Source organism: Ictalurus furcatus, chromosome 14, assembly GCF_023375685.1.
Source record: "Ictalurus furcatus strain D&B chromosome 14, Billie_1.0, whole genome shotgun sequence".
Classification (NCBI taxonomy): Eukaryota; Metazoa; Chordata; class Actinopteri; order Siluriformes; family Ictaluridae; genus Ictalurus; species Ictalurus furcatus.
Window position 1 is genome coordinate 31,020,766 of NC_071268.1, and position 26,143 is coordinate 31,046,908.

Here is a 26,143-nt window from a genome sequence, read left to right on the forward strand (position 1 = left end):
TGTGAATGGGTGAATGAGACACAGTGTAAAGCGCTTTGGATAAAAGCGCTATATAAGTGCGCCATTTACCATTTACTTTCAATCATCTCATTAGGAAATTGTTGGTTTAGGTCCACTTTAATTAAACAGGAAGGAATTGTTTACTTTTGTTGAAATCCTCACATTGGTGGAACTGAACCCTGTGTACTCGCATGCTTTGTTTCATCACATCACATCACAACCCCGCCCAGTCTCAACAAACCTGACAGCAGCTTCGCAAACTAGCTAAATATGTTTTTCTTTTCAGCTGTGGAGGATTTCTCACCGCCACCTTCATCCACGACCTTCCACTTTAAGGACGATATCCAAGATGATGAGACGGGGCGTGTGTTTGGCAGATAAAGTGATATTACTGACACTTACTGATGGATATGTCAGTAATCAATCTGAGATTCGGGTATTGAACAGCCCCGAGTTGTTTAAACACTACTCGTAAAACCACCAACTCCACTCTCTTCCAAATGGATTCATGCCAACCATTTACCATCAGCTGGAAAAGGTAATAGCCAAAAACGCCCAGAAGCTAGTGAGTAGCTACTGTACAGTAAGACACGCCCCCAGCCACACCATATCCTCTATTGTGCATTTAATTGGGCAAACACAAAACTAGTACAGGATGAGTTATCAAAATATTTTAACCATTTTGAACTATAAAATTAAAACAAGAATATCTCTAAAAACGTTGTAATCCTACTGGTGTCATTGAGGGAAAGGTACAAAAAACTCAGAGTTTTAATTTCAGAACAGATTTAAGATGACATTTGTCTCAGGGAAATTAGAGCGCTGGTCCTTTAAGAGTTCTGAAACGCTCCGCCAATCACAGCGCTCCGTCACACCTACGAGGGGGGGAAAGCTTCTACCTGATTGGTTGAGATGTTGCTCCGCGGGAAGGACAGAAGGAGAAAGAAATGTCCGCCGTCAGGGCTTTGTAGGGAAACATGGACACTTCTGCAGGGGAACGTTACATTCCATTACTTTTGTGTGTTTGCGGAAGAACAGAATGAAATAACATGTCGGATTACTGTTTGACTCGGGTGCTGGAGATTCTGAGAGGGTTGTATGGGCGCGTGCAGACGTTAGAAGAGTTCAGTGATGGTGTGGAGTTCAGTGATGGCCGGAAGCCGGTTCTGATGGAGGAGTGTGACTCAGAACGCTTTAAAGCGCTCATCAGGGGGCTGATAGTGTGTACAGAGTCTCCTCTAACACACACTCCCAGCTCGGCACAGGTACACACGAACATACATCATGGCTCTGCATGAAATTAGAGAGGCGTTGGTTACACGGATACCGGAAGTTAACGCCCCCTTTTCTTTTTTTAATATGGGCTGTCACGTGGTTTTTATACTGTTCCACTAATTTCCAAACCTTTTGAGCATTTATTATTAGAAAAAAGTCATTAATTTCGCTGTAGTACACAGACTGACTTTTTTTTAGAACAGTCATTTAGCCAAAAACAACTTAACAATAACAATAATAATAATAATAATAATAATAATAATAATAATAATAATAAATAATGGTAAATTTAATAAATTCAGCCCCAACCGATTTCAGAATGGCAGTGCTTTACAACTTGTAAATCACATATTATACCTAATAAATACAATAAATTAAGTATATGTAGTTTTACTCTGACTGCTTCCTGGCCATGTAGAGCTCTATGAAACATTATATTTCTATTAATTATACTTTTTTTTTAAAACTGACATCAGTGATCATGTACACAGCTGTACTAAAAATTAATCATAGTACACAAATTTCCAGAGAAACAGGACATCCTACATCTGCTGTGAAAGCAAAGGGAAACTCTTCTACATTTATTTATTCGTATTTTACATTTATTATTATTTTCTTTTTTCTGTACCTACACTTATTTAGTGTATTTTTCATTAATTTCCTATTTTGTTAATTTTTTTATTTGATCTTATTTATCGTATTTTTGCTTCACTAATTCTGTTTTGTTTTCACTTTTTAAATCACTTTGAGCTGCGTTTTAAATGTTATTGAATTATAATATTAATTATTAGATCGCAGTTAGAAGACTTACTTGAATGAAAATAAGCCTGTATGATTTCTTCTTCACTGGTACTGATTTGTCTAAATATTGTCTAAATATAACAAATCTAAAGAAACCCCCCTTTTGCCCACAGCTGGGCACCCTGCCTGAGGTGCTAGCATTTGTTCTGAACCGCATGAAGATGAAGAAGAAGAGAAACGTTCTGAGGTTCGGTTACCGCTCCAGCTCAGGTGGAGCTGACTCGGACCCTTTCAAGTTCCACGGATCCATTTCACAAAGCGCTGCATTCATCTGCGGCAATGAAGCCTGGGCAAAAATCAACCAACGGCTCGGCTCCGACCTCACCCAGTATCTGCTAACTCACTGTGCCATGTTTACTACAGCACCCCCTACCTGCCTGGTGCAGATCTGCGGCGTTCCTGTGTATGATTTAGTGCCTGTACATACCTGGTCTGGGTTCTTCCTCAACTCAAGTAACAAAGCTGGCATGTTGAACAGGAACCGAAGGATTGACATTAAAAAACAGAATGGGGCGAGGAAAGAGGCAAAAAACAGAAGGAGAAGACAGATGAATTCTAAAAATGCAAAAAACACAGTAAATGCTAAAAAGAGAAAGAGGGAAGAAGGAAAAGAAGATGTGGAGGACATCAGGGAAAGTCATGAGGAACTTCCTGCAAAGCAAAGATGTATTGAGATTGTGGGAAAGTCTTGTATCATTGAGAATATTTGTCCAGTCCAATCAGAGTTACCTCACATCAGCCCCGCCCCCAAACATGGCCTGTCTAGTTGGAAACCGAGTGACCAACCCCCACCCCGCCCATCTCACTGTTTCATCAGTGTACTGAGCATGCTCTATGGCGGCCGTGGCATGAAGGGCTTCCTGCTGAACAGGAAGTTGCAGGGACACATGGGCAGAGCCAGAAATATCCAAGGGGCAGATGTTGTTAGGATGGTGTTTTGTCTCAAGGACAAGGCCCAACTGTCAGGGTCAAATTCACAAAACCGAAAACTACCTAAGCGTTTTTTTGCCATGGTGCCAATCTTCAATTTGCTCTTGCGGCGTCACAGGAAGTGCAACTACATTCACTTCCTGTCTCAAAAGTGTGCAACGAGCGAGGGCGAAGGGGACATGGCATCTCTTTTGCCTTCTCATTGCTCGTCCTACAGAGTGTATCTGTTCGTGAGGGAGTGTGTGCGCTTTGTTATTCCAGGTGAACTCTGGGGTTCCCAGCACAACATGCTGCAGTTCCTGTCCAGAGTAAAGCACTTCCTGCGACTGGGGAAGTTTGAAAAACTCTCATTGGCTCAGGTGATGTGGAAGATCAAAGTGAGTGATTGCCATTGGCTGGGGCGTAAAAAAGGTGAGTGATATGGCTGTGTTCTAGTTTGAAACGTGTCCCAAGAGAGTATATCAGAGTAGGCAGCGATAAGATTTCTTCATATTAAGATTCCTCTTCATATCATGATAACTGCATCATTTTTAGAATGTTTATCATCTATTCTTATTGGTCAGTATTTTAATCTTAATTAAATATTAACTGTTAGCATATTATGGAACATTTCTTTGATATAGAGAGTTATTTGTACTTCAAATTTGACCAAAATGAGGATCTATTGAAGTCAGTGGTACTTGAGCCAGTAGGCTAGCAATGGAGTGCGTGTTGAATATGTTGCTCTATCAGACAACCGATCAGGTCTTCTGTCTCTCTCATTTCTTCCACAGGTCACTGCCCAAGTGAGCATCGCTACAGAGAGTGGATTTTTGGACAGTTTTTGCTCTGGATGCTTAAGGACTTTGTGATAGGCCTTGTCAAATCTTTATTTTACGTCACAGAGAGCGTCGGCCAAAAACATGCGCTGAGATTCTATAGACGACACATCTGGACCAGACTACAGGACCAGGCCTTCAGGTACAGATTCCTAACTTTTAGGCTTGGGATTGATGCCTTTTTCAGGTACCAATAATAGGGAAATATTCCTGATGATTATCTGTAATTTTCAAATATAAATACTGGCTGCTGCGGTGATCTGTAAATCTATAGTGTAGGCCTACATGTATACTATTAAAACCACACAGCCTGTGATATCAGGAAGACCCACTAGATGGATCCGTATTACGTGTCAGAGGAGTGATGGAGAGCAGTTATATCTACAGGATCAGTTTTATCTCTCTGGTGTGGTGTCCCAAAGCAAACACAAAGGAACCATTTAAATGTTCTTTTAAACCACTGATGTCTCAAAGGCCCATCAAGAAAAGAACATGCCAGTCAGTAATTGATATATCAATGTCTTATGACATCCTTACTAACTACAGGACTTGATGTTCAAGAAATGATCCCTAACTACAGGATCTGACCATCGGGTAATGGCCCCTAACTACAGGATCTGACCATCGGGTAACGGCCCCTAACTACTGGATCTGACCATCGGGTAATGGCCCCTAACTACAGGATCTGACCATCGGGTAATGGCCCCTAACTATAGGATCTGACCATTGGATAGTGACCCATAACTACTGGATCTGACCATATGTTAGTGACCCCTAACTATAGGATCTGACCATCAGGTAATGACCCCTAACTCCAGGATCTGACCACCGGGTAATGGCCCCTAACTATAAGATCTGACCATCGGGTAATGGCCCCTAACTACAGGATCTAAAGATTGGGTAATGGCCCCTAACTATAGGATCTGACCATCGGGTAATGGCCCCTAACTACAGGATCTAAAGATTGGGTAATGGCCCCTAACTATAGGATCTGACCAACGGGTAATGGCCCCTAACTACAGGATCTAAAGATTGGGTAATGGCCCCTAACTACAGGATCTAAAGATTGGGTAATGGCCCCTAACTATAGGATCTGACCAACGGGTAATGGCCCCTAACTACAGGATCTAAAGATTGGGTAATGGCCCCTAGCTACAGGATCTGACCATCGGGTAAGGGCCCCTAACTACAGGATCCGACCATCGGGTAGTGGCCCCTAACTGCTGGATCTGACCATCGGGTAACGGCCCCTAGCTACAGGATCTGACCATGGGGTAAGGGCCCCTAGCTCCAGGATCTGACCATCGGGTAACGGCCCCTAGCTACAGGATCTGACCATGGGGTAAGGGCCCCTAGCTACAGGATCTGACCATCGGGTAAGGGCCCCTAACTAGAGGATCTGACCATCGGGTAATGACTCCTATCAACAGAACTTGACCGTCAGGTAACAACCCATAACTACAGAGCTACAGCAACGGACATATAGGTAATAGCCCCTAACTACTGGTCTTTATCTTCAGATAATAATAGACTACAGGAATGGGGCATTTAGGCAACAACCCCCAACCACAGGACCTGGCCTGCAGGTTTTAACCCCCAACTACAGACCTTTTAAGTTTGAGCCTTCAGGTAATGACTTTAGCATTGCTTGAACTATATCACTTGATATAGTTAACTATAGCAGTTGACCTTTGCTTCTGTGCAGACCTGGACTGGCAGTAAGTCCTAAATACAGGACCTGGTGTTTTGGAACATTGCATTCAGTAGTTTTATTTTTTCATATTCATACCTAGGTAGCCTGCTGTTAAACAGAAGATGTGGGTGTGAGAGAATTCTGAAGTACCCATGTTAAGAGTATTATGGATGATAAATATCATGATATTTCTGCAAACAGTTATCAGCATATACCTAGTTCAGATGTTGTGTATAATGAAAGTGTTCTACAGCAGGTTGCATAATGAGGCTGAGGTATTTTTGTGTTTTGTGGTTAATTTTTAGGGAGCATCTCTCTAAAGGCCAATGGGAAGAATTGAGTCCTGCAGAGGTGGCATCACTACCCAAGAACACTGTAACCTCCCGCATTAGATTTATCCCAAAAACCAATGGTATGCGACCAATCACACGCTTAATCGGTACGGGAGCAGCTATGCAGGTATGTAATGCTAATGTGTGTGTGTGTGTGTGTGTGTGTGTGTGTGGTTTTGTATGATACCTACTGCAGTTGATCAGTATGTTTGTGCAGTTCCAGAGTTCAGCACGTGATCTTCAGAAAATATTGAGTGTGTGCGTGCGAGAGCGGCCAACTCTGTTAGGCTCGACTGTCTGGGGACGACAGGACATTCACAGAGTGCTGAGATCCATCACTCACTCACACACGCCGTGGTACTTTGTTAAGGTACAAGACCCCTTGCATGCAAACACAGACTTGGAGAGCTAGCTCAGTCTCACTTGCAATCTACCTATCCAGCATTAGCAAGTGACCTAACATACTGTATAACAAGCTTAATATTTTCTTATTTTCTCCTGCATGTTTACATTTTTAGCATTCTCATTAGTGATTTCTCTCTCTGTCTCTCTCTCTCTCTCTCTCTCTCTCTCTGTTTTTGCAGGTGGACATCAGTGGGGCATATGATAGTCTTCCCCACTGTAAGCTCTTAGATGTGGTGCAAGATGTTCTCAAGCCATTGGAGGAGAACTGCTTCTCTCTGAGACATTATGCTAAAGTGTGTACCGACTCTGAACAGGAGATCAGGAAACACTTCTGCACCAGGGTACACACACAATCATGCCATTCCATTCCACAGTCATCCCACTGTCGTACTGTTGTGCTGACTGGTATATGACCCCTGTGTAATATCTTTCTGATAAAGGCTGAAGCGGTTGAATCATTGAACATGAAGGGTTTTGTAATGGAGGAGCAGAACAATGGAAAGCTCCACAATGCCATTCTAGTGGAGATGGTATGTGACCAAGCAGAACCACATTCACATTTTATCCCACTTGTTGTTCTTGAGTGATTTACATAAATGGTTGTTTGTCTATATGAAGATCATATACTTTATAAGACATGGAGTTAAATGCTGAATTTAGGAGTATCAAAGTAAAGTAGAGCTACTACCTTTTGTATTGACCCACTTGTTGATAGACCAACCAGGAGGGGGCCAATGAAGAGCAGAACCACCACCTGGGTGGCTTTGATGAAGAGAAATGGCTTGCAGCTTGTGTTGAGAATTATTGAGGATCATCCAACACTACAATTTTTTGTTTTAACGGTAATGGGTGTTAACTGTTGACATCAGACAGTGGTCTAGAGTAGTGTCTGTTTTCATTGACCTTTGCTATGTTTGGTGTGAAAGCTGTTTTTGAGCTTGGGAGTGGTCCAGAGAACCGGTAACTGGACCTTTTAAGCAAGGTCTGGAACTTGCTGTCACTGAAGAAATGATAAAAATTTAAAAAAGCTTGCATGAATTCTGCCAGTTTTCCTCCATAGAATGATTTTAAAGCAGTTCTGACTTTTGACAAAAGAGAGTGATATGAAAAGATCTCCATCTTGTTGCAATTCCTTCCATGTTTTTAATTTTCATCTACGTAAAGGAAAATCTAATAACCAAGGAACGGGTGAAGAGAACAGTGTCAGTCTGGAGGTCTAGCACAGAGCCTGCTTGATGGATCGATCAAAGGAATTCGGGAAAGTTTCCAATCAAATGATGAGAATTGTGAGAGGAGGACAATGGACATTTAAAATGAAATTAATTAGCATAAACGGCTAATAACTTGGTTCCCCGGTGGACTAGTTGCTAGCACGTGGCACTCTCCTCGGCACGGCCCGAGTTGGATTCCCGGCCACGAGTCAGTGCACTCTCAGTCACAAGCCCGGAAAATGGGGAGGGTTGTGCCAGGAAGGGCATCTGGAGTAAAATCTTGTGCCGCAATCAACATGTGGACAGGTGATCCACTGTGGCGCTCTCGAAAACGGGAGCAGCCGAAAGAGGGAAAAAAGGCCAATAACTTATCATTTGTCTTCATCACTTCCAGCTCTCAGTGGAAGTTAAGGGCGCAGACGTGTTTCAGTTCTTCAAGCAGATGCTGAGCAGCTGCATCATCCAGTACAACAAGAAGTATGTTTACATCTTGGACTGTTCTCTTTGATAGAATGTTTCTTATAAATTCTGGGCTCTGTCCCAAAATTATACTTCAAGTCTTGTTCTTACACGGTGTTACTCTTACCCATAGTGCACTGCAGGACAGCCAAGAACTCATTCTAGGCAACTAGTGCTGGTCAACAAGATCAAGTCTCATAGACCATGCTGAAATATCTGTGTGTGTGTCTGTGTGTGTCTGTCCGTCCGTCTGGTGGTCGTAGAGTGTTCCGGCAGGTGTGTGGTATTCCTCAGGGTTCTGCTGTCTCCACCATGCTGTGTAATTTGTGTTATGGCCACATGGAGAACTGTGTGCTGAAGAAAGCCACAGAGAAAGGAGGGTGAGAGTCAACTCTTCACACCACTGAAATAGTTATGTTGTTATTCCATGGACAGTGACATAACGTGTGTGTGTGTGTGTAGGTATCTGATGCGGTTGGTGGATGATTTCCTGCTGATCACTCCAAGACTGAGTAAAGCAGTGGACTTCCTCAAGTACGACTGTCTTACTCAATCTGACACAATGTCTGTCTGTCTATCTCTCTATCTGTGTCTGTCTTTCTCTGTGTCTATCTCTCTGTGTCTGTCTTTCTGTCTGACTCTCTGTCTCAGTCTGTCTCAATAAAATATTATGTCTGTCTGTATGTCTATATCTGTCTGTCTGTCTTTCTCTGTGTCTATCTCTCTGTCTGTGTCTGTCTTTCTGTCTGACTGTCTCTGTCTCAATAAAATACAATGTCTGTCTGTCTATCTATATCTGTCAGTCTGTCTGTCTATAGTTGTCTGTCTACCTCTCTGTCTGTCTATCTTTCTTTCTGTCTGTCTATCTGTCACTCAGTAAAATACAGTGTCTGTCTGTCTGTCTATCTATTTCTGTGTCTGTCTGTCTATCTAAATCTGTGTCTGTCTATCTCTTTGTCTGTCTGACTATCTGTCTGTCTATCTCTGTCTCAAGCTGTCTGTCTGTCTCTGTCTCAATAAAATACAATGTCTGTCTGTCTTTCTGACTCTCTGTATGTCTTAATGGCGGATGTTCTGGGTGATGTCTTTGAGATTAACTGTCTGTCTGTCTGTCTGTCTGTCTGTCAGGACGTTAATGGCGGGTGTCCCTGATTACGGCTGTGTGATTAACCCTCAGAAGGTGGCGGTGAATTTCCCGCTGAGGGATGAGCTGGAGAGTGTGGAGATGACAGAATTCCCAGCACACTGCATGTTCCCATGGTGTGGGCTGCTGATCGACACTCGCTCCCTCCATGTCTACAACGATTACTCCGGGTACCAACACCTTCTCTCCATCTCTCCATCACCAATATTTACATTTTAAACCCAACTTTAAACTGTTTACCCTCGCCCATTCAGGTACGCCGGCCAATCACTGCGCTACAGCCTGACGTTAGGCTCCGCCCACTCACCTGCCACGTTCATGAGGAAGAAGCTGCTGATGATCCTGAGGCTGAAATGTGACAGCATTCTTCTGGACGTTCACGTGAGTCTGAGGTACACACTGATCTCTTCATAATATAAAATTAATATTTAATCATGTTTAATATTAGCCTTCTTATTCACTCTCCTACAGTTAAACTCCGTTGAAGTGGTGTACAAAAACATCTACAAGCTTCTCCTGCTGCAGGCCATGAGGTAACACACTTCTCCACCCATCTCCACACCTCTCCACCCATCCATCACCAGACCTCTCCACACTTCTCCACCCATCTCCACACCTCTCCACCCATCCATCACCAGACCTCTCCACACCTCTCCACCCATCTCCACACCTCTCCACCCATCCATCACCAGACCTCTCCACACTTCTCCACCCATCTCCACACCTCTCCACCCATCCATCACCAGACCTCTCCACACCTCTCCACCCATCCATCACCAAACCTCTCCACACCTCTCCACCCATCCATCACCACACCTCTCCACCCATCCATCACCAGACCTCTCCACCCATCCATCACCAGACCTCTCCACACCTCTCCACCCATCCATCACCAGACCTCTCCACACCTCTCCACCCATCCATCACCAGACCTCTCCACACCTCTCCACCCATCCATCACCAGACCTCTCCACACTTCTCCACCCACCCATCTCCACACCTCTCCACCCATCCATCACCACACCTCTCCACCCATCCATCACCAGACCTCTCCACACTTCTCCACCCATCTCCACACCTCTCCACCCATCCATCACCAGACCTCTCCACACCTCTCCACCCATCCATCACCAGACCTCTCCACACCTCTCCACCCATCCATCACCAGACCTCTCCACACTTCTCCACCCATCTCCACACCTCTCCACCCATCCATCACCAGACCTCTCCACACCTCTCCACCCATCCATCACCAGACCTCTCCACACTTCTCCACCCATCTCCACACCTCTCCACCCATCCATCACCAGACCTCTCCACACCTCTCCACCCATCTCCACACCTCTCCACCCATCCATCACCAGACCTCTCCACACTTCTCCACCCATCTCCACACCTCTCCACCCATCCATCACCAGACCTCTCCACACCTCTCCACCCATCCATCACCAGACCTCTCCACACCTCTCCACCCATCCATCACCAGACCTCTCCACACTTCTCCACCCATCCATCACCAGACCTCTCCACACTTCTCCACCCATCTCCACACCTCTCCACCCATCCATCACCACACCTCTCCACCCATCCATCACCAGACCTCTCCACACTTCTCCACCCATCTCCACACCTCTCCACCCATCCATCACCAGACCTCTCCACACCTCTCCACCCATCCATCACCAGACCTCTCCACACCTCTCCACCCATCCATCACCAGACCTCTCCACACTTCTCCACCCATCTCCACACCTCTCCACCCATCCATCACCAGACCTCTCCACACCTCTCCACCCATCCATCACCAGACCTCTCCACACTTCTCCACCCATCTCCACACCTCTCCACCCATCCATCACCAGACCTCTCCACACTTCTCCACCCATCTCCACACCTCTCCACCCATCCATCACCAGACCTCTCCACACCTCTCCACCCATCCATCACCAGACCTCTCCACACTTCTCCACCCATCTCCACACCTCTCCACCCATCCATCACCAGACCTCTCCACACTTCTCCACCCATCTCCACACCTCTCCACCCATCCATCACCAGACCTCTCCACACCTCTCCACCCATCCATCACCAGACCTCTCCACACTTCTCCACCCATCTCCACACCTCTCCACCCATCCATCACCAGACCTCTCCACACCTCTCCACCCATCCATCACCAGACCTCTCCACACTTCTCCACCCATCTCCACACCTCTCCACCCATCCATCACCAGACCTCTCCACACTTCTCCATCCATCTCCACACCTCTCCACCCATCCATCACCAGACCTCTCCACACCTCTCCACCCATCCATCACCAGACCTCTCCACACTTCTCCACCCATCTCCACACCTCTCCACCCATCCATCACCAGACCTCTCCACACTTCTCCATCCACCTCCATCCATCCCTTCTCTTTGTATCCTTTCCCCATGTGGCACTACTATACATCTATCATATACATATATCTGTGTGTGTGTGTGTGTGTGTGTGTGTGTGTGTGTGTGTGTGTAAGGTTTCATGTGTGTGTGAAGAGTTTGCCGTTAGGTCAGGGTGTGTGGACCAACCCGAGTTTTTTCCTGAAGATGATCTGGAGAATGGTGAAGATTACCAACAAGAGCATCACACACAGCAACTCAGGTAAGACACACACACACACACACACACACACACACACACACACACATATACACACAGTGATACATGGATATTCATTTATTGCCCACATAAAGTAAACACTCACTCCCTGATGTCATGAGAAAACTGAGTCAATGAAAACTGTGTAAAACATTTCACCAGCAATACCAAACACACTGCTCATCTCTCTCTCTCTCTCTCTCCCTCCCTCTCTCTCTCTCTCTCTCCTCTCTCTCCCTCCCTCTCTCTCCGTCTCTCTCTCTCCCTCCCTCTCTCTCTCTCTCTCCTCTCTCTCCCTCCCTCTCTCTCTCTCCCTTCCTCTCTCTCCCTCTCTCTCTCTCTCTCTCTCCCTCTCTCTCTCTCTCTCTCTCTCTCTCTCCCTCCCTCTCTCTCTCTCTCTCTCTCTCCTCTCTCTCCGTCTCTCTCTCTCTCTCTCTCCCTCTCTCTCTCTCTCTCTCTCTCTCTCTCTCTCCTCTCTCTCCGTCTCTCTCTCTCTCTCTCTCTCTCTCCCTCCCTCTCTCTCTCTCTCTCTCCCCCTCTCTCTCTCCCTCTCTGTAGGAGTGTGTGTGGACGATGTACTGCAGTATGAAGCAGTAGAGCTGTTGTGCTGTTTAGCGTTTGATGTTGTCCTAACGCTCCATCGCTCTTCATACCGCACTCTCCTCCCTCACATCCACAAACGTGAGTGGATTTTGGAAATCCCGCCTCTGCAATATTTGCCTTTTCATTTCCTCACTTCAACACACTTCAGTCAACCAATTTCTCGATTAGTTTCCTAATTCATTAGTGCTTCTGGGTGTGGAGGTTACGTTCACTGATTTCTCCACAGGGAAGAGGTGTGTAATGAGCGCGCTCCGTGGTGTCAGACTGGCGCGAGTTTTCCAGGCAGCAACTCCCAGAATTCCTCCTGACTTCACCTCCATCCGTATCTAACCCAGCCTCACTCGGAGTAATGACATTTAAACCATTAACTGGATATGTGTGTAGATTTGATTCTGCTGCTTCCATCATGAGTTCCATCATCAATAAAGATTAGTGAGAGTGTTCCAGAAGCAGCCATGCAAGCCCAAGCCATGACACTACCTCCACCATGTTTCACAGATGAACTCATATGTTTGGACCCTAATATCTACAGCAAAAACAAATGAATTGTCGTTATAATAGTTTCGGCAGGGACTGTAATTAGGATTTAGAGGATATTTATAGAATTGTAAAACCATCCTTCGTTCAGGTGACCTCGCATCGCAGGTGAGCATTTTGATAAATAAATGAGGAATTTGTTTTTATGATGTTTTCTGCTTGTATAAATGTGTAGAGGCAGTGATTCTGGGGGCGGGGCTAGCGGCAGAAGCTTTCAGAAGATAATTTATTTCCTGTTCAGCATGTAACTGTAGTGTAAAGCCTTCCACACCATTTCAACTCGGCGTGTCACGATAGCACTGAATCTGCTGCGATTCATTCTGATTAGATTTAATATCCTCCAGTCCACAAGTAAAGTCTATTTTAAACCATAACACCTTGCTTTCGTTTCATTTATTTATTTAAAATATCAGGAAACACACTGAGGACAAGTGGGCAACGTGAAACATGTACATGATTTAAATATATGAAACAGTCTGAGGTAATAAGAGAAGCTAATATGCTAGCATGTGTTAGCTAATTATTCAGCCATGATCATTTCCGAAAATTATTAAGTTCATTCGTTTCTCCATGTTTATTTTCTCCATGTCACCATTTTAAAGGACTGCAGACTGTTCGTCATTTGGGGTTTGGCTTTGTTATACTAGCGCTAACAGCTAGCTAGCTAACGTAGCCTCACACAATAACAATAACATCATATTACGCTCTTAATGAATATAAACAGAATAAACTGTAGGTGTTTTTAAAGCTGTCGTTTTTGTTTGTCTATTGATCAGGGACATAGGCGGCGTTGCTGTAGGGGTTCTGGGGTTGTGTGTGTGAGAGAGTGTGTGTGGGTGTATTAGTGTGTGTGAGGCGTCTGATGAGGTGATACAGCGCTACGATGGGGATGGGCATCACTGGCAGAGCCGAGAGGAGCACGCAGATCGCAAACACCCAATCGGGATACGGCTTCACCTCCGCATCAGGGAACTCGGACTGGACACACACACACACACACACACACACAAGACAAGATACACTATTATATACGTATGGTTTATTATAGTTACACTATAATAAACTTGTTTATTATTATTGTTTATTATTATTTATTATTATTACTTGTTTGTTATTGTCTCTTTCTATCTATATCTGTCTAGCTTTCTCTGTCAGTCTATCTATCTGTCTTTCTGTTCTATTTAATTGTTTATTTATTAATTTCTTTCAGTTTTTATCCCCCCCCCTTTTTTTTTTGCTTTTTTCTTACCTGTCTCTCTCTTTACTAATTTAATTATATTTTTTTATTTGTTTTTTAATTTTTATTTTATTTATTTACTGTTTGTTTTAATTTAATTACCCTTTCTTTTCCTTTCGTTCTTTTTTATTTTATTGTTTATTAATTCCCTTAATCCTTTCTTGCTCTTTACTTATTTACTTGTTTATATATGTTCATTCCCTTCATCCTTTCTTTTTTTTTGGTATGAATTTATATATTTAACTTGTCAATTCCTATCTTCTGATTCTTTATTTTTACTTTATTCATTCATTCATTTATTTATTTATTTATAACCCTTCTTTATGGTTAATATTTTTTTCTTTTACTGTTGTTTCCTTTTTCACTTATTTTTAGTTTCCCATGCTTTCTTTCTTACTCTGGATAAAGTGGTGTGTGTATTGAAGTCTGTGTAGTTGTTGAAGCAGTTGTGAGTTGAATGTGTAATCAGACAGTAGTTATTTACATCTCTCTGATCTACAGCTATTAAAGAATAATTACTGATATGTAACACTCAATAAAACGTTCTCGCACTGAGTAATGATTATGGAGCGATCACAGCGGTAGTTATATCAGCGCCGTTATGTTATAGAACACTGATTACAGATAACGCAGCTTTACAAATATTGTTTTTATAATGCCTAGATAATCTAATGCAGTACGTAGCTCTTTATGGATAACCGCTGAACTGAGGTCAGAGAAATGTGGTGTGTTTGGGTTCTTGTGGTGTATTTGTCCTGAACTCTTACGTATTTTGGGTTCCAGGTGGGGTATTCGGGGTGCACCTGCACCTGGACGACGACGTATGCCACCAGCACCACCACCAGCAACACAGGGCTGATCCCCATCCAGCAAACGCGCCAGAATATATTCGGCTTTCGTCCCGTCATGAACTCGATATCCTCGCTGAAGCTGCAGAGCCGAGGTGTGATAGTCACGCACAAAAAATAGCCAATTTGGAGCCATTTCAAAGGGTTTCGAGACTTTCGTACCAAAAACGGACAAAACATTTGATCAAGAATTTATAAAACAATAAATGAGGTGAGTTGGAATAACTGATCTGTGATCAGGTGCCGTTACGACTTCCTTTACCACTGAAGCACTGATATTTGACCTTTTTTAATGGTCACACAGAGACATAGCCACTCATTTATTCATGTGCTTTCTGAATTTTTACAGCTCATGCTCTCATTTCTGTATGGAAAATACATGATTACGCAATTCAAGTAAGAATAAAACGCTCTGTCGTGCCATTAAGAGTGGCGTTCCTGTGATCCCACATACCCAAGTGTTCTATTCCTCTTATACTACAGCGTTTACCAACAAGCACACTGTTTTATTTAGTAACGAACAACATGCCTACTTTTTTAATCTATTTATAGTTCAACATATATTATATTATACCTATGCCTTTACTGTATTATATTATACTATATTATACCTCTATATCCTGTTGTCACTTACGTTATAGCAGCTATAAACAGTTGTTTCCTCACCAGCCCTCTCTCTATTCTGTCTCTATTCTCTCTTCCTCTCTATTCCCTCTCTTTGTTCTTGAAATAAATTGAAATGAAATTATTACTGCATTATTACTGGTTACTTTTTGTAGTCGTATGGACTATGCTATGATATAACGGTATAAGACATAGCAATCTGAAACAATTATACCATCAGCTTCTTTGCTAATCGCAGTGATAGACAGATACCATGTCATATCAACAGTGTTCCATATTAAATGAATGAATGAATTAATTAATTTCAAAACTGACCGTCCCATTCCATAGACAACGATGACAGCAATGATTTCAAAGAAGGCGATGATGAGGAGCGGGACGGAGCCGACGTAACTGTTAAATATCTCCAACCAGTAATTTCCTGAGCCCATGGTGAAGATCAGAGACACCAGGAAACACACCAGACAGATTAAAGCTAAAAAGTGAGAGAGAGAGAGAGAGCATGTATTCAAATATTGTTTATAGCACTCCCTCCCTTAAAATCCCCTTTAAGTACTTTAAAGTCCCATGGGCCGGTAGCGTCCGACGAACTCTGCTACTTCCTTCCATGATTTTTTTTCTTTGTAATGTCTCTATACACATTTAATGAGGTTGTATATTACAGGATGAGATGAAACCATGCGTGTAAGTTTTTCTTCCAGTTTTGTACCCTACATGCCATATAGTTCGCCTTTAGGAAGTTTAAAAAATCACAACTCGCGTCCCTTTATTGCTCGCTGCTGATGCTGAAATATCTCACACGTACATAGCAATAGAGTAGCTGTCTGTCACTAGTGTGAACGCGGGGTTAGTGTGTGTTGGTATCAGTGTAGTACCAGTGAAGAGTTCTTTGGGCATCCACTTCGGCACCATGTTCAGGTCGAGTAGAGGTGTGAGGACACCCTCCAGATTGCCGAACATGGAGGACAGGCCGAGGCTGAAGAGCATGACGAAGAAGAGCACGGCCCACACTTGAGACGCGGGCATCTCGGTCACCGCCTCTGTAAACACGATGAAGGCCAGACCCGTTCCTGATGCACTCTAGTGGAGAGAGAGGAACACACATGAGAAACTAGGACTAAAAAAAAGTTTTTAAATGTACCCTTGTCCACTTGCCCATTGGCTCATTCAAAGGTAGGCAACTGCCTTGGGCTCCCAGAAGTCAAGGGACCCCTAAAAATGCTAATTCTCTATATTTTAAATTATTAATGCTAAATAACATATGCTGGAAATTTTAATACCGATGTTAAAACACTGAATTGAGGGCCCCATACTTATATTTTGTCTAGTGCCACCAAATCCACCCCTGATTAGTCAGGTGTCCTTAAAAGAGTGTTGCCCAAGTCCAATGCTTAGAGAGTCACAGTACAGCACCATTAACTGATATCCCTGCTCCACCAAACCAACCGAACCTGCTAATAATCTAGTGAGTTAAACCAAAACATCGTTCAGCAGGTAAATCACCACATTGTGCTGGACTCCATCCCTCCAGAACTGTACTCTGTAAACTTGCCTTGTAGTATTCTACACACTACCCAGGTGTTAATATCGGTTAAAGTGTTTCCTCAGTAGAAGTTGAGGAACGTGAGTAGGAACCACTGATACCTGATCCAGGAACCTCTGCAGATCACAATGTCTCAGCTTCAGACTATCCACTCGATCAGGGTATGAGCTGTTTAAGTAGATCAGCCAATTGTCGTAGTTATCCAGTGTGATGTTCTGATCAGAGAAGCTGAACTCGTTGGTCAGTTTGAGGATGTTACTGTGGAGACACATAACATTCAGTCATGACGTTACAGCTGGAACATTACAGATGTTCAGTATACAAAGCTTAATGTTAATCAAAGTGGTGAAAGTTCTAACTGTAAAAGTTCATAGAAACGTAGAAATTAAAATCTCTCTGGATTAACCAACTTTACGTGATCATATGCAGCACTGACATGTTTATATTATTTCATGTTATAGTTACTCAACCAGTGCTGGAAAGTACAGAAATGAATGCTCCATGCCCAGTGTTCACCAGCCCCAATGCTTTTGGTGTAAAATGGGCTTTACACTCATGAAAGCATGATGTTGTGTTATAAACTCCGCCGTCCTGAAGACTTTCCCAAGCGGATAAACTTCACAAAGCACAGTAGACTGTTACGAAGCTCTTCCACCTGAGACTCCTTCCATAAATGTTTACTTTGTTAAACAACACGAGTTTTTTGTGATTGGTTTGGCCATAAATGCTCGATTTTACTGCGTTCATTTCCAAATTTGAGAAGTTTTTTTGTGCTTTTTTGCAGAAAACCATTTGAATTGGTGAAATCGCAGTTGCACAAAATTGTCTTTCGCAGGGATGTTTGTTGGCAAACGAGAGCTTTTAGCTGTACTCACGTTCGAGACATGTGAATGGAAGAGGGCTTTGGCTGAACGCGCGTTGTGATGACGTCACATGATGCATCTTGGCCCAAATCTGTGGAACATTTGCACTAAGTTCCTCCGAATATTGCGGAGTTTGCTTAATTTTGCGTTAATTTCTGCGATCACGAAACCCTGGAGGGACTGCTATGTGGAACGTCTGCCGAACAAGTCCCTGAGTATGAGCCGTTACTATATTACAATGTTATACAGTATATTACTACAACAGTGTATTACAACGAGCGCATTAATATTAATCTCTCATTCATGTTACAGACGGAACTACTTTCCGAGCCGTGCTGTTATGTGAAAATAATGAACACCTTCTGACCAATCAGAGACGAGCATTCAACCACACCATGTTATGAAGATATTTATGTCATGCAGGGTTCAATGTGCTTGTTGGATTGAGGTTGGAGGTAACAGCGGAGATGAGATGTATGATCTCCTGTAGTGGGACGCGAAGTTAGATGCGATGAGTGAACACCCACTGATTCATAAAAACATTGTCAAATTTGGAAATATGCAGAACACATGCGCTCTTTCCCTCAGTATTAGTGTAGGGGAAGCAGGGGTTTGGGGCGGTCACAAGGATTTTGGGTGGCAAAGGACACACTGGAGGAGCCTATTTTGTGGAACATGTCCAGGAAATCACCCCCAAAGGACACGTTCAAGAAAACCCTCACTCCAAAGATCAGCCCCCAAAATGGCCTTGTTCACACTCAGTAATCTCCAGATCCTTCTGCTCGAGCTCCACCATGCCTTCGCACCCTTTGAGCATGTATTAGAATTAAATGTGTTGCTATAGTAAGAGTGCACACCTCTGGATGCAGTTGTTGTTGTTTGTTGTAGCTTTGAATCCCAAAATGGAGAAAATAGGAATGGAGGCGTAGAGCGACGTGGCACTGTTAATGCAGCCCACTAACACAGCGTCTCGCTCACAGTTATTCCTGAAACATACACACAAACAATGTTTTTATAAACATATTCCTGACTTGCATTCTGTGTATGTAAGGCTCTATATCCATTGTGGGCGTGGCTGTGTCTCAATAACGGAAGTGCTCACTCCTTAGGGTTGTAGCTGGAGAAGGCGATGAGACCTCCAAATGCCAGAGACAAAGAGAAGAAGATCTGAGTGGCAGCATCCAACCAGACCTGAGGATTTAACAGGACCTGCCACTACACACACACACACACACACACACACACACACACACACACATACACACATATATACATACATACATACACACACACACACACACATGTATACACACATATATACATACACACACACACACACACACACACACACACATATACACACATATATACATACATACATACACACACACACACACACATGTATACACACATATATACATACATACACACACACACACACACACACACACACATACACACACATATACACAAATATACACACACACACAGAATTGCATTGTTATCTGTTTTCTTAACAAGATTCAAGATTTTATTGTCATTTTATAAGACAAAGAACCACAATATAAAATTAACGGATTTAATTAGAATATAAAAGGATTAAGTGTCATTGTGTGTGTGTGTGTGTGTGTGGGGGGGGGGGGGGGGGGGGTTGTGTGTGTGCGTGTGTGTGGGTTTGTGCATTAAACTCACATCTGGTGTGAAAAGGTACTGTAGTCCTTCAGTGGCTCCAGGAAGTGTGAGAGCTCGTATAAGGAAAATTGTTAACACCACGTAAGGAAATGTAGCTGTTACATACACCGCCTGCACACACACACACACACATATATACATATATACATATACATACATACATATATATTATTTTGTTACAAGTTTTATTGATAATGTTATTTCTTGATTAAAAAAAAAAAAAAGTTATCCAATACCAATTGGGCCTGTGTGAAAATGTATTTGGCCCCGTAGTTATTAATCCCCCAGATCTATGAAAGTGCATTGATAACGGGGTTCAGCTGGACGAGACACAACCAGACGTGATTACTGCAAACCCTGTTCAATCACACCTACACTTAAATAGAACTTTTTCAACAGCATGGAGTTGGTTAAAAAGTCTTACCCAGTAACACAGTAGTGAACCTTCCCAGAAGTGTCCGACCTTCCAAAATTCCTCCAAGAGCACAACGACGACGCATCCAGGAAGTCACAAAAGAGCCAAGGACAACATCAAAGGACCTACAGGCCTCTGTTGCATCAATAAAGGTCACTGTTCATGACTCCACTATCAGAAAGACACCGGGGGGAAACGGCTCCATGGAAGAGTGGTGAGGTGAAACCCACTGCTAACCCAGAAGAACATTAAGACTCGACTGAATTTTGTCAAAACACAGCTTGATGATCCTCAAACCTTTTGGGAGAACGTTCTGTGGACTGATGAGTTGAAAGTGGAACTGTTTGGAAGACAGGAGTCCCGTTACATCTGGCTTAAGAATTCCACAAAAAGAACATCATATCTATGGTGAAGCATGGTGGAGGCAGTGTGATGGTGTGGGGATGTTTTGCTGTTTCAGGGTCTGGGCTACTTACAGTAATTGAGGGAAACCTGAATTCTGCTCTCTACCAGAAAATCCTAAAGGAGAATGTCCGGTCTTCAGTTTGTCAGTTGAAACTCAAGCGCAACTGGATCATGCAGCAAGACAACGATCCAAAGTGTAGGAGTAAATCCTAATCCTAGAAGTAAGTGAGAGTCTGATCTGCAGTTTATCAGAAGTGTTTGGTTGCAGTTATTGCTGCTAAAGGCGGCACAACCAGATTTTATGTTTCAGGGGGTAATTAGTTTTTCACATGGGTGATAGGTGTTAGATAACTTTTTTTGCTTCAATAAAAAAAACTGTATCGTGTGTTTACTCAGGTTATGTTTGTTTTATGTTGTATTTTGTTTGAAAATCTAAAACTATTTACTGTGAGATATACACAAAAACAGAAGAAATCCGCACTGTACGTTGTTATTAAAGGTATATATATGTGTAGGTATGTACAGTACTGTCAAAGGGATGATTAGTGTTGTTGAAGTTGTGTAGTGTTGTCCAAGGTGTATGTATTGTTGTGAAGGTGTGTGTAGTGTTAAGTTGTATCCTGTGACCTTGCCGATGGTCTCGATGCCGCGGATGAAGCAGATGTAGACGATGGCCCATGCGGTAGCGACACACACCACCATCCACCACTGCAGCGAGCCATTCGACTCGATGTCTGGCGTGATGTTCAACGTCTCACGATACCAGTAATAATTCACCGGCGTCCCCTCAACACACTCCGCCACATACTCTGCAACATAATACCGTACACTTGTGCACATAATCTGGAATGTGTGTGTAGTGCTGCTTGTAGTATGTTCTATATGAGTGTGTGTATGTATGAGAAATGACTGTGTGTGTGTGTGTGTGTGTGTGTGTGTGTGTGTGTTTGTGTGTATGTGTGTATACCTGTCTGGTTTTTACTCAGAGGACACTGTGACCATGGCAATGGGTCCTGGAAGGAATTAAACAAGTACCACAGAACCCAGGCCAAGATGGTGTTATAGAACATTCCTACAAGGAACGAGACCATCATTGACGCCACACCTACACACACACAAACACACACACACACACACACACACACACAAAGGTGAAAACTGTGATTAGACTGTAATTAAACTACAACAGTGTATGAGTAGATTGTGATTTTACTGATTGGATTGTGATTGGACTAACCGACTCCACCCAGGTAGGGTGAGATTGAGTTCCACACTCCAATGCTTCCCTTGCGGAGACTCTGTCCAATTGCAAGCTCCAGATACAGCAGAGGTAAACCCTCAAACACCAGTGCAATCAGATATGGGATTAGAAATGCACCTGAAAAACACACACACGCTTTACATGTTATGGTAAAACATTCATTTATTTATTATTACAAGAGAGCAGTTTTGCTGTATATTGATAAAGGTCTTGAACTTTAGTATTTCAGAATATCATAAAAGCATGATAAAATTATAGGCCATTATTTTGTAATGATGTTGTAAGAGTGCAGTAAAATACACTGATTTCTTTATTGACATGCGAGATGGAGCACTCTGCGGGCCTTGTTTAAAAATAGAGTTGAGATGTTTTTATACGATGGGAGTTTGTGATCTTGTGAAATTTCCATCAAACAGCTATGGTTGGGCATTTAACAGCAGGTGTGGTGTTTGAGTGCTGTATTTTACTGTGCTCCAGATAGTGGAGTATTGAATAATTTCTATGATGGAGAATTGGAGTATTTCCATGGTTTAGAAAGTGGAATCTATTGAGTCCATTATTTTCCAAAGCCTAATTGCCATGTAAGAGCAAACTTGCAACTCCAATACCCAGAATGCACCGCAAACTGCAAACATGGCTGACAATGACTACAACTCTCAAACAACACACAGAAACGTTCACCTTCTCCTGAGGACTAATCACACACACCTGTTCCCAATCACATTCACAATCACACCACACTACATAAGAGACCGTTCCGGCGCTAGGTCTTCGTGCAGTAAAGTTGCTATGTCAGTTGCTTTAGTGTCTGTTGAGCGCCGGCTTTCTGTAGTGTCGTTATTTTGGCTATGACTCTGATTTCACCCTTGACCTTGATTTCTACCTTGCCTGATCTTGCCTGTTTACCTGATCGCCTGACTGCTGTCTGTCTTTGTTGTTGTTTTTGCTTTACCCTCTGGAATATATGCTCTTCAATTAAGCTCTTAACTGTGATTGCATCCGTCCCAAACCTCGTTGCATGACACTAATGTATTGAATGGGCTGAATAAGGATTTCTAATTCATGTTAAAGGCACACAATGTAAGTTTTGGCCCTCTAGCAGTTCAAAAATAAAACTGCATGCATTTTGTAGAGAAACACTAGTGCCTCGGCTCTGGGTGTCTGTGCGGGTGAATATAGTTTGTGGCACCAGTCAGTGTGAGGAGAAATGGATATACGCTGCTGTTGTTTTTTTAAACCACTAAAGGTGTTGAAACAGGAACATCCTCTGATGCTGAGCAGGAAAACAAGGCGTGTAAACGTCTGTATGAGTTCCAGTTTACGTGAGCATGATCTGAGCAGAGCAGAAGGAAAGATAATGTACTTTGCATGGCTCTGTAGCAGCTAAACACATACAGTGATAGCTTAGCTGTGCCTCCTCTTGGCTAGCGACACCAAACTAGCCTAGTTAGAAAAGTTTTAGATTTTACCAGACTGGTCGTCCTACAAACGGTGACATCACCTGAGGCAAATTTTATGATAAATCCAACTTTTTCTGATCATGCCATACATTGAAGTTCCTGCAGCCTCAGCTTCCATAAAACAAAACTTAGGCTATTAGCTGAGCTGGAAAAAAGCATGGAGAGGAATCTGGGCTCCGCCCCGGATGGTTAACAGTCCAGCTAACGCCCCTGTTTTTGACTAATCGGAAACAATTTTTAAATTAATTACATTACAAAAGTTGTTAACAATTGCTACAGTAGTCTGATAAGATCAAACGTGGTACAGGTCGTTTCAGATGTTTTATTTGGAGTGAATTGTTCTTTCTCATAACTAAAAATAGAGATTATTCTACTGTGCTTAAAACATTTGTCACTAGGTTCAGGAGATAAAACCAGTTGGACGGAAAGGGTCACAAGCTCACTAATTAGACAGCTGAAAACGTTGTTAGCTTCGCTACCCATTAGGTTTATAATTTGCACAGACCTTCCTTGAAAATAAAATCCAGCACAGTGAAATAACACCCCATGCAGAAATCAGCCTTCACAATAGATAAAGTTTTACAGTGGACTCTGTTAGAGAGCGATAGCTATCTATCATTTCAATAAAATATCTTGCCTGTTGAGTAAGAAAAAAACATCTCCGGGTCACGTTTAAAACCTTTTAAATCTCTGAGTTGTCGCCATCGTTGAAAAGCCAAGCCAATGTTGATTCTGGTTTTATTACGAACTCTTCCGCTTTCCCTTTTTGCCTGTAGACTCTGCTCCGTTTGGCGTTTCTTGGTTTTTACAACCGGTGATTCCCGGAAGTTTGCCATTTTGCATGGGCCATGGCCTCGCTCGTTGTGATAACTAACCTACGCTACTCCCTCACTTTACACGCAACAAATCAGCCAGAGCTTCTTTTCTCTGTTTATGGATATTACGAGACACGCACGGGTGAATGATGTATGCACGCAATGTCCCACGAAATCCATCCTGACAGGTCTAAAATATAAATACTTATAATAGACTTACCTTAGTGAATCAGAGTAAGACAAAAACCCTGGAAGATGGATTTATGATACTCATTATTTAAATTTAGCTTCTTTTGGACAAAGAAAGTTACATAGTGTACCTTTAAATGAGCGACTAGTACAGCGGACACTCCACATCAACGGATTTAAAAATTTAAATTTTACATTTTCTTTAAGGAGATGTTTATGTAACAGTTACGGAAGGAGTAACTCCAGTGTAATCTCCAGTGTCATGGCTTTGTAACAGTCCGAGGTAAAGCTGAAACTTTTCTGACATTTTTATATTCAGTTATCACAGTAAGCTGCATTTTTTTTACTATTAACTTCGAGAGAGAGAGAATAAAGAGCCGGCTGGTGAGGGAGCGACCGTTTATAGCTGCTATAGCGTAAGTGACAACAGGAACTAACTTGTTTTCCAAACATTAAATGGATAAAAATGAAGTGTCTGGAAGAGGAATAAAACACTTGGGGATGTGCTGTTTTAGGAAAAGAATCAACTTCAGGGTGTTAACAGTAACTCTGCTTCATCACACAACCCTGTTACTCAGTATTTTCCCAAAATGGGTTCTTCTGTTCTTAAAGTGTGAGTAAATTTACGCAGGAGATGACAAAAGTCTCAGATTACCAGTATTTTAACATAATAACCACAGACACAAGGTGAGAACTTCCATCCACATGCGCAGCTTCTTTACAAAAACCTTATCTTACCTCCTCCGTAAATCTGGCACAGATAAGGGAATCTCCACACATTTCCAAGTCCCACCGCAAATCCGATACACGTGAGCAGATACTGGATTTTGTTGTCCCATTTCGGCCTCTCTTTTTTGTTTTCTTCCTGAGCTGCTCTATCCTCCATTACTGTACGTATTTCCTGTATGGTTCCTCTTCTTGAGCTCAGTGACTCTCACGGAAACACTCAAAATGAGATCAGTTGTGATCTGCAGCTTTTATTGATTTTGGAGAACGGACCAATAAGGTCTGAGCGTTTCTGGGAGAATATTCCTCACTTGTTTAATGGATAACCTAAACAGAGTCGAGCCAAATCACAGCACAATCATCCACATATAAAAAAAAGATTGAAAAATGTAAATGAGATTTTATGAAAGCAAAGGTTGTGCACATTTACGGCTGTAACGTTTTATAAGGTGCATTAGGTTTTTATGTGGACTTTTTATATGGACCGTTTCCCAGGATTCAGAGAATGTCTGGCGTCGTAAAACAAAAAGTGTAATGCGTGAAAACAAGCTGTCTTAAACAATATGTAAACATTTAAATAGATAGATAGATACTTACATTAATATAAGAATTCAACCAAAAAAAAAAACATACTGGAAGACAAATATATTAACATTCTAAACATGACATTGATTGATTGATTTATTTTTAGTTTATTGTGACCGTGCTAAGACTAATTTTGTCCGGACGTCTTTTACAACACTGCTTCCATATGAACTTACATAGAGACACTCCAGGAACACAGAGGCACGGAGTTCCGGCCAGGATGAATATGATGCCATTGATCCAATCAGGAACATCGCATCAGACAGTGCTGGGAAACCCGGCTGTAGGAAAGCAAGGAGATGAAAGTTTAAAAATTCCGGTGCACTTTTTCATCCTAAAACTTCAGACAACGTTCTCTGACTAGATCAGACTGTTTTCTTACAGAACCCTTACAGAAGAATCAGAAAAATGGTTTCTTTTAAGGTTTTCAGAACATTTCCCAAATTTTAAAGTTGTACGATCCAAACTTTTTACTATTTACATTCGTTCTTATACTAATGTGATGCATGTACAGTACCGGTCAGAAGTTTGTAGACACTTGACTGAAATGTTTCTCAAGATGTTAAAAACCTTTTGATCTGAAGGTGTGTGATTAAATGTTTGAAATCTGTGTTGTAGACAAAAATATAATCG

General features: G+C 42.6%; 2 protein-coding genes across 2 annotated transcripts; one reads left to right on the forward strand and one right to left on the reverse strand.

The window, feature by feature from the left end:
* Positions 1-875: 875 nt before the first annotated feature.
* Positions 876-13,194, forward strand: tert (telomerase reverse transcriptase). The gene is made up of 16 exons (XM_053641295.1): positions 876-1,265; positions 2,190-3,417; positions 3,780-3,966; positions 5,823-5,976; positions 6,067-6,219; positions 6,434-6,595; positions 6,695-6,784; positions 7,860-7,942; positions 8,188-8,304; positions 8,387-8,458; positions 9,053-9,238; positions 9,323-9,449; positions 9,540-9,601; positions 11,586-11,710; positions 12,266-12,388; positions 12,537-13,194. The coding sequence occupies exons 1-16, from the start codon at positions 1,050-1,052 to the stop codon at positions 12,638-12,640; spliced, it is 3,189 nt and encodes a 1,062-aa protein (XP_053497270.1). The 5' UTR covers positions 876-1,049; the 3' UTR covers positions 12,641-13,194.
* A 48-nt stretch (positions 13,195-13,242) lies between these two features.
* slc6a18 (solute carrier family 6 member 18) lies at positions 13,243-25,590 on the reverse strand. Its single transcript, XM_053641297.1, has 12 exons — positions 24,938-25,590; positions 21,712-21,852; positions 21,442-21,579; positions 21,102-21,283; positions 19,655-19,765; positions 19,065-19,177; positions 18,820-18,948; positions 17,201-17,357; positions 16,432-16,636; positions 15,872-16,031; positions 14,852-15,014; positions 13,243-13,825 (listed from the first exon to the last, which is right to left on the reverse strand). Exons 1-12 carry the CDS (start codon positions 25,083-25,085, stop codon positions 13,613-13,615), a joined length of 1,860 nt encoding a protein of 619 aa, XP_053497272.1. The 5' UTR covers positions 25,086-25,590; the 3' UTR covers positions 13,243-13,612.
* Positions 25,591-26,143: the final 553 nt, after the last annotated feature.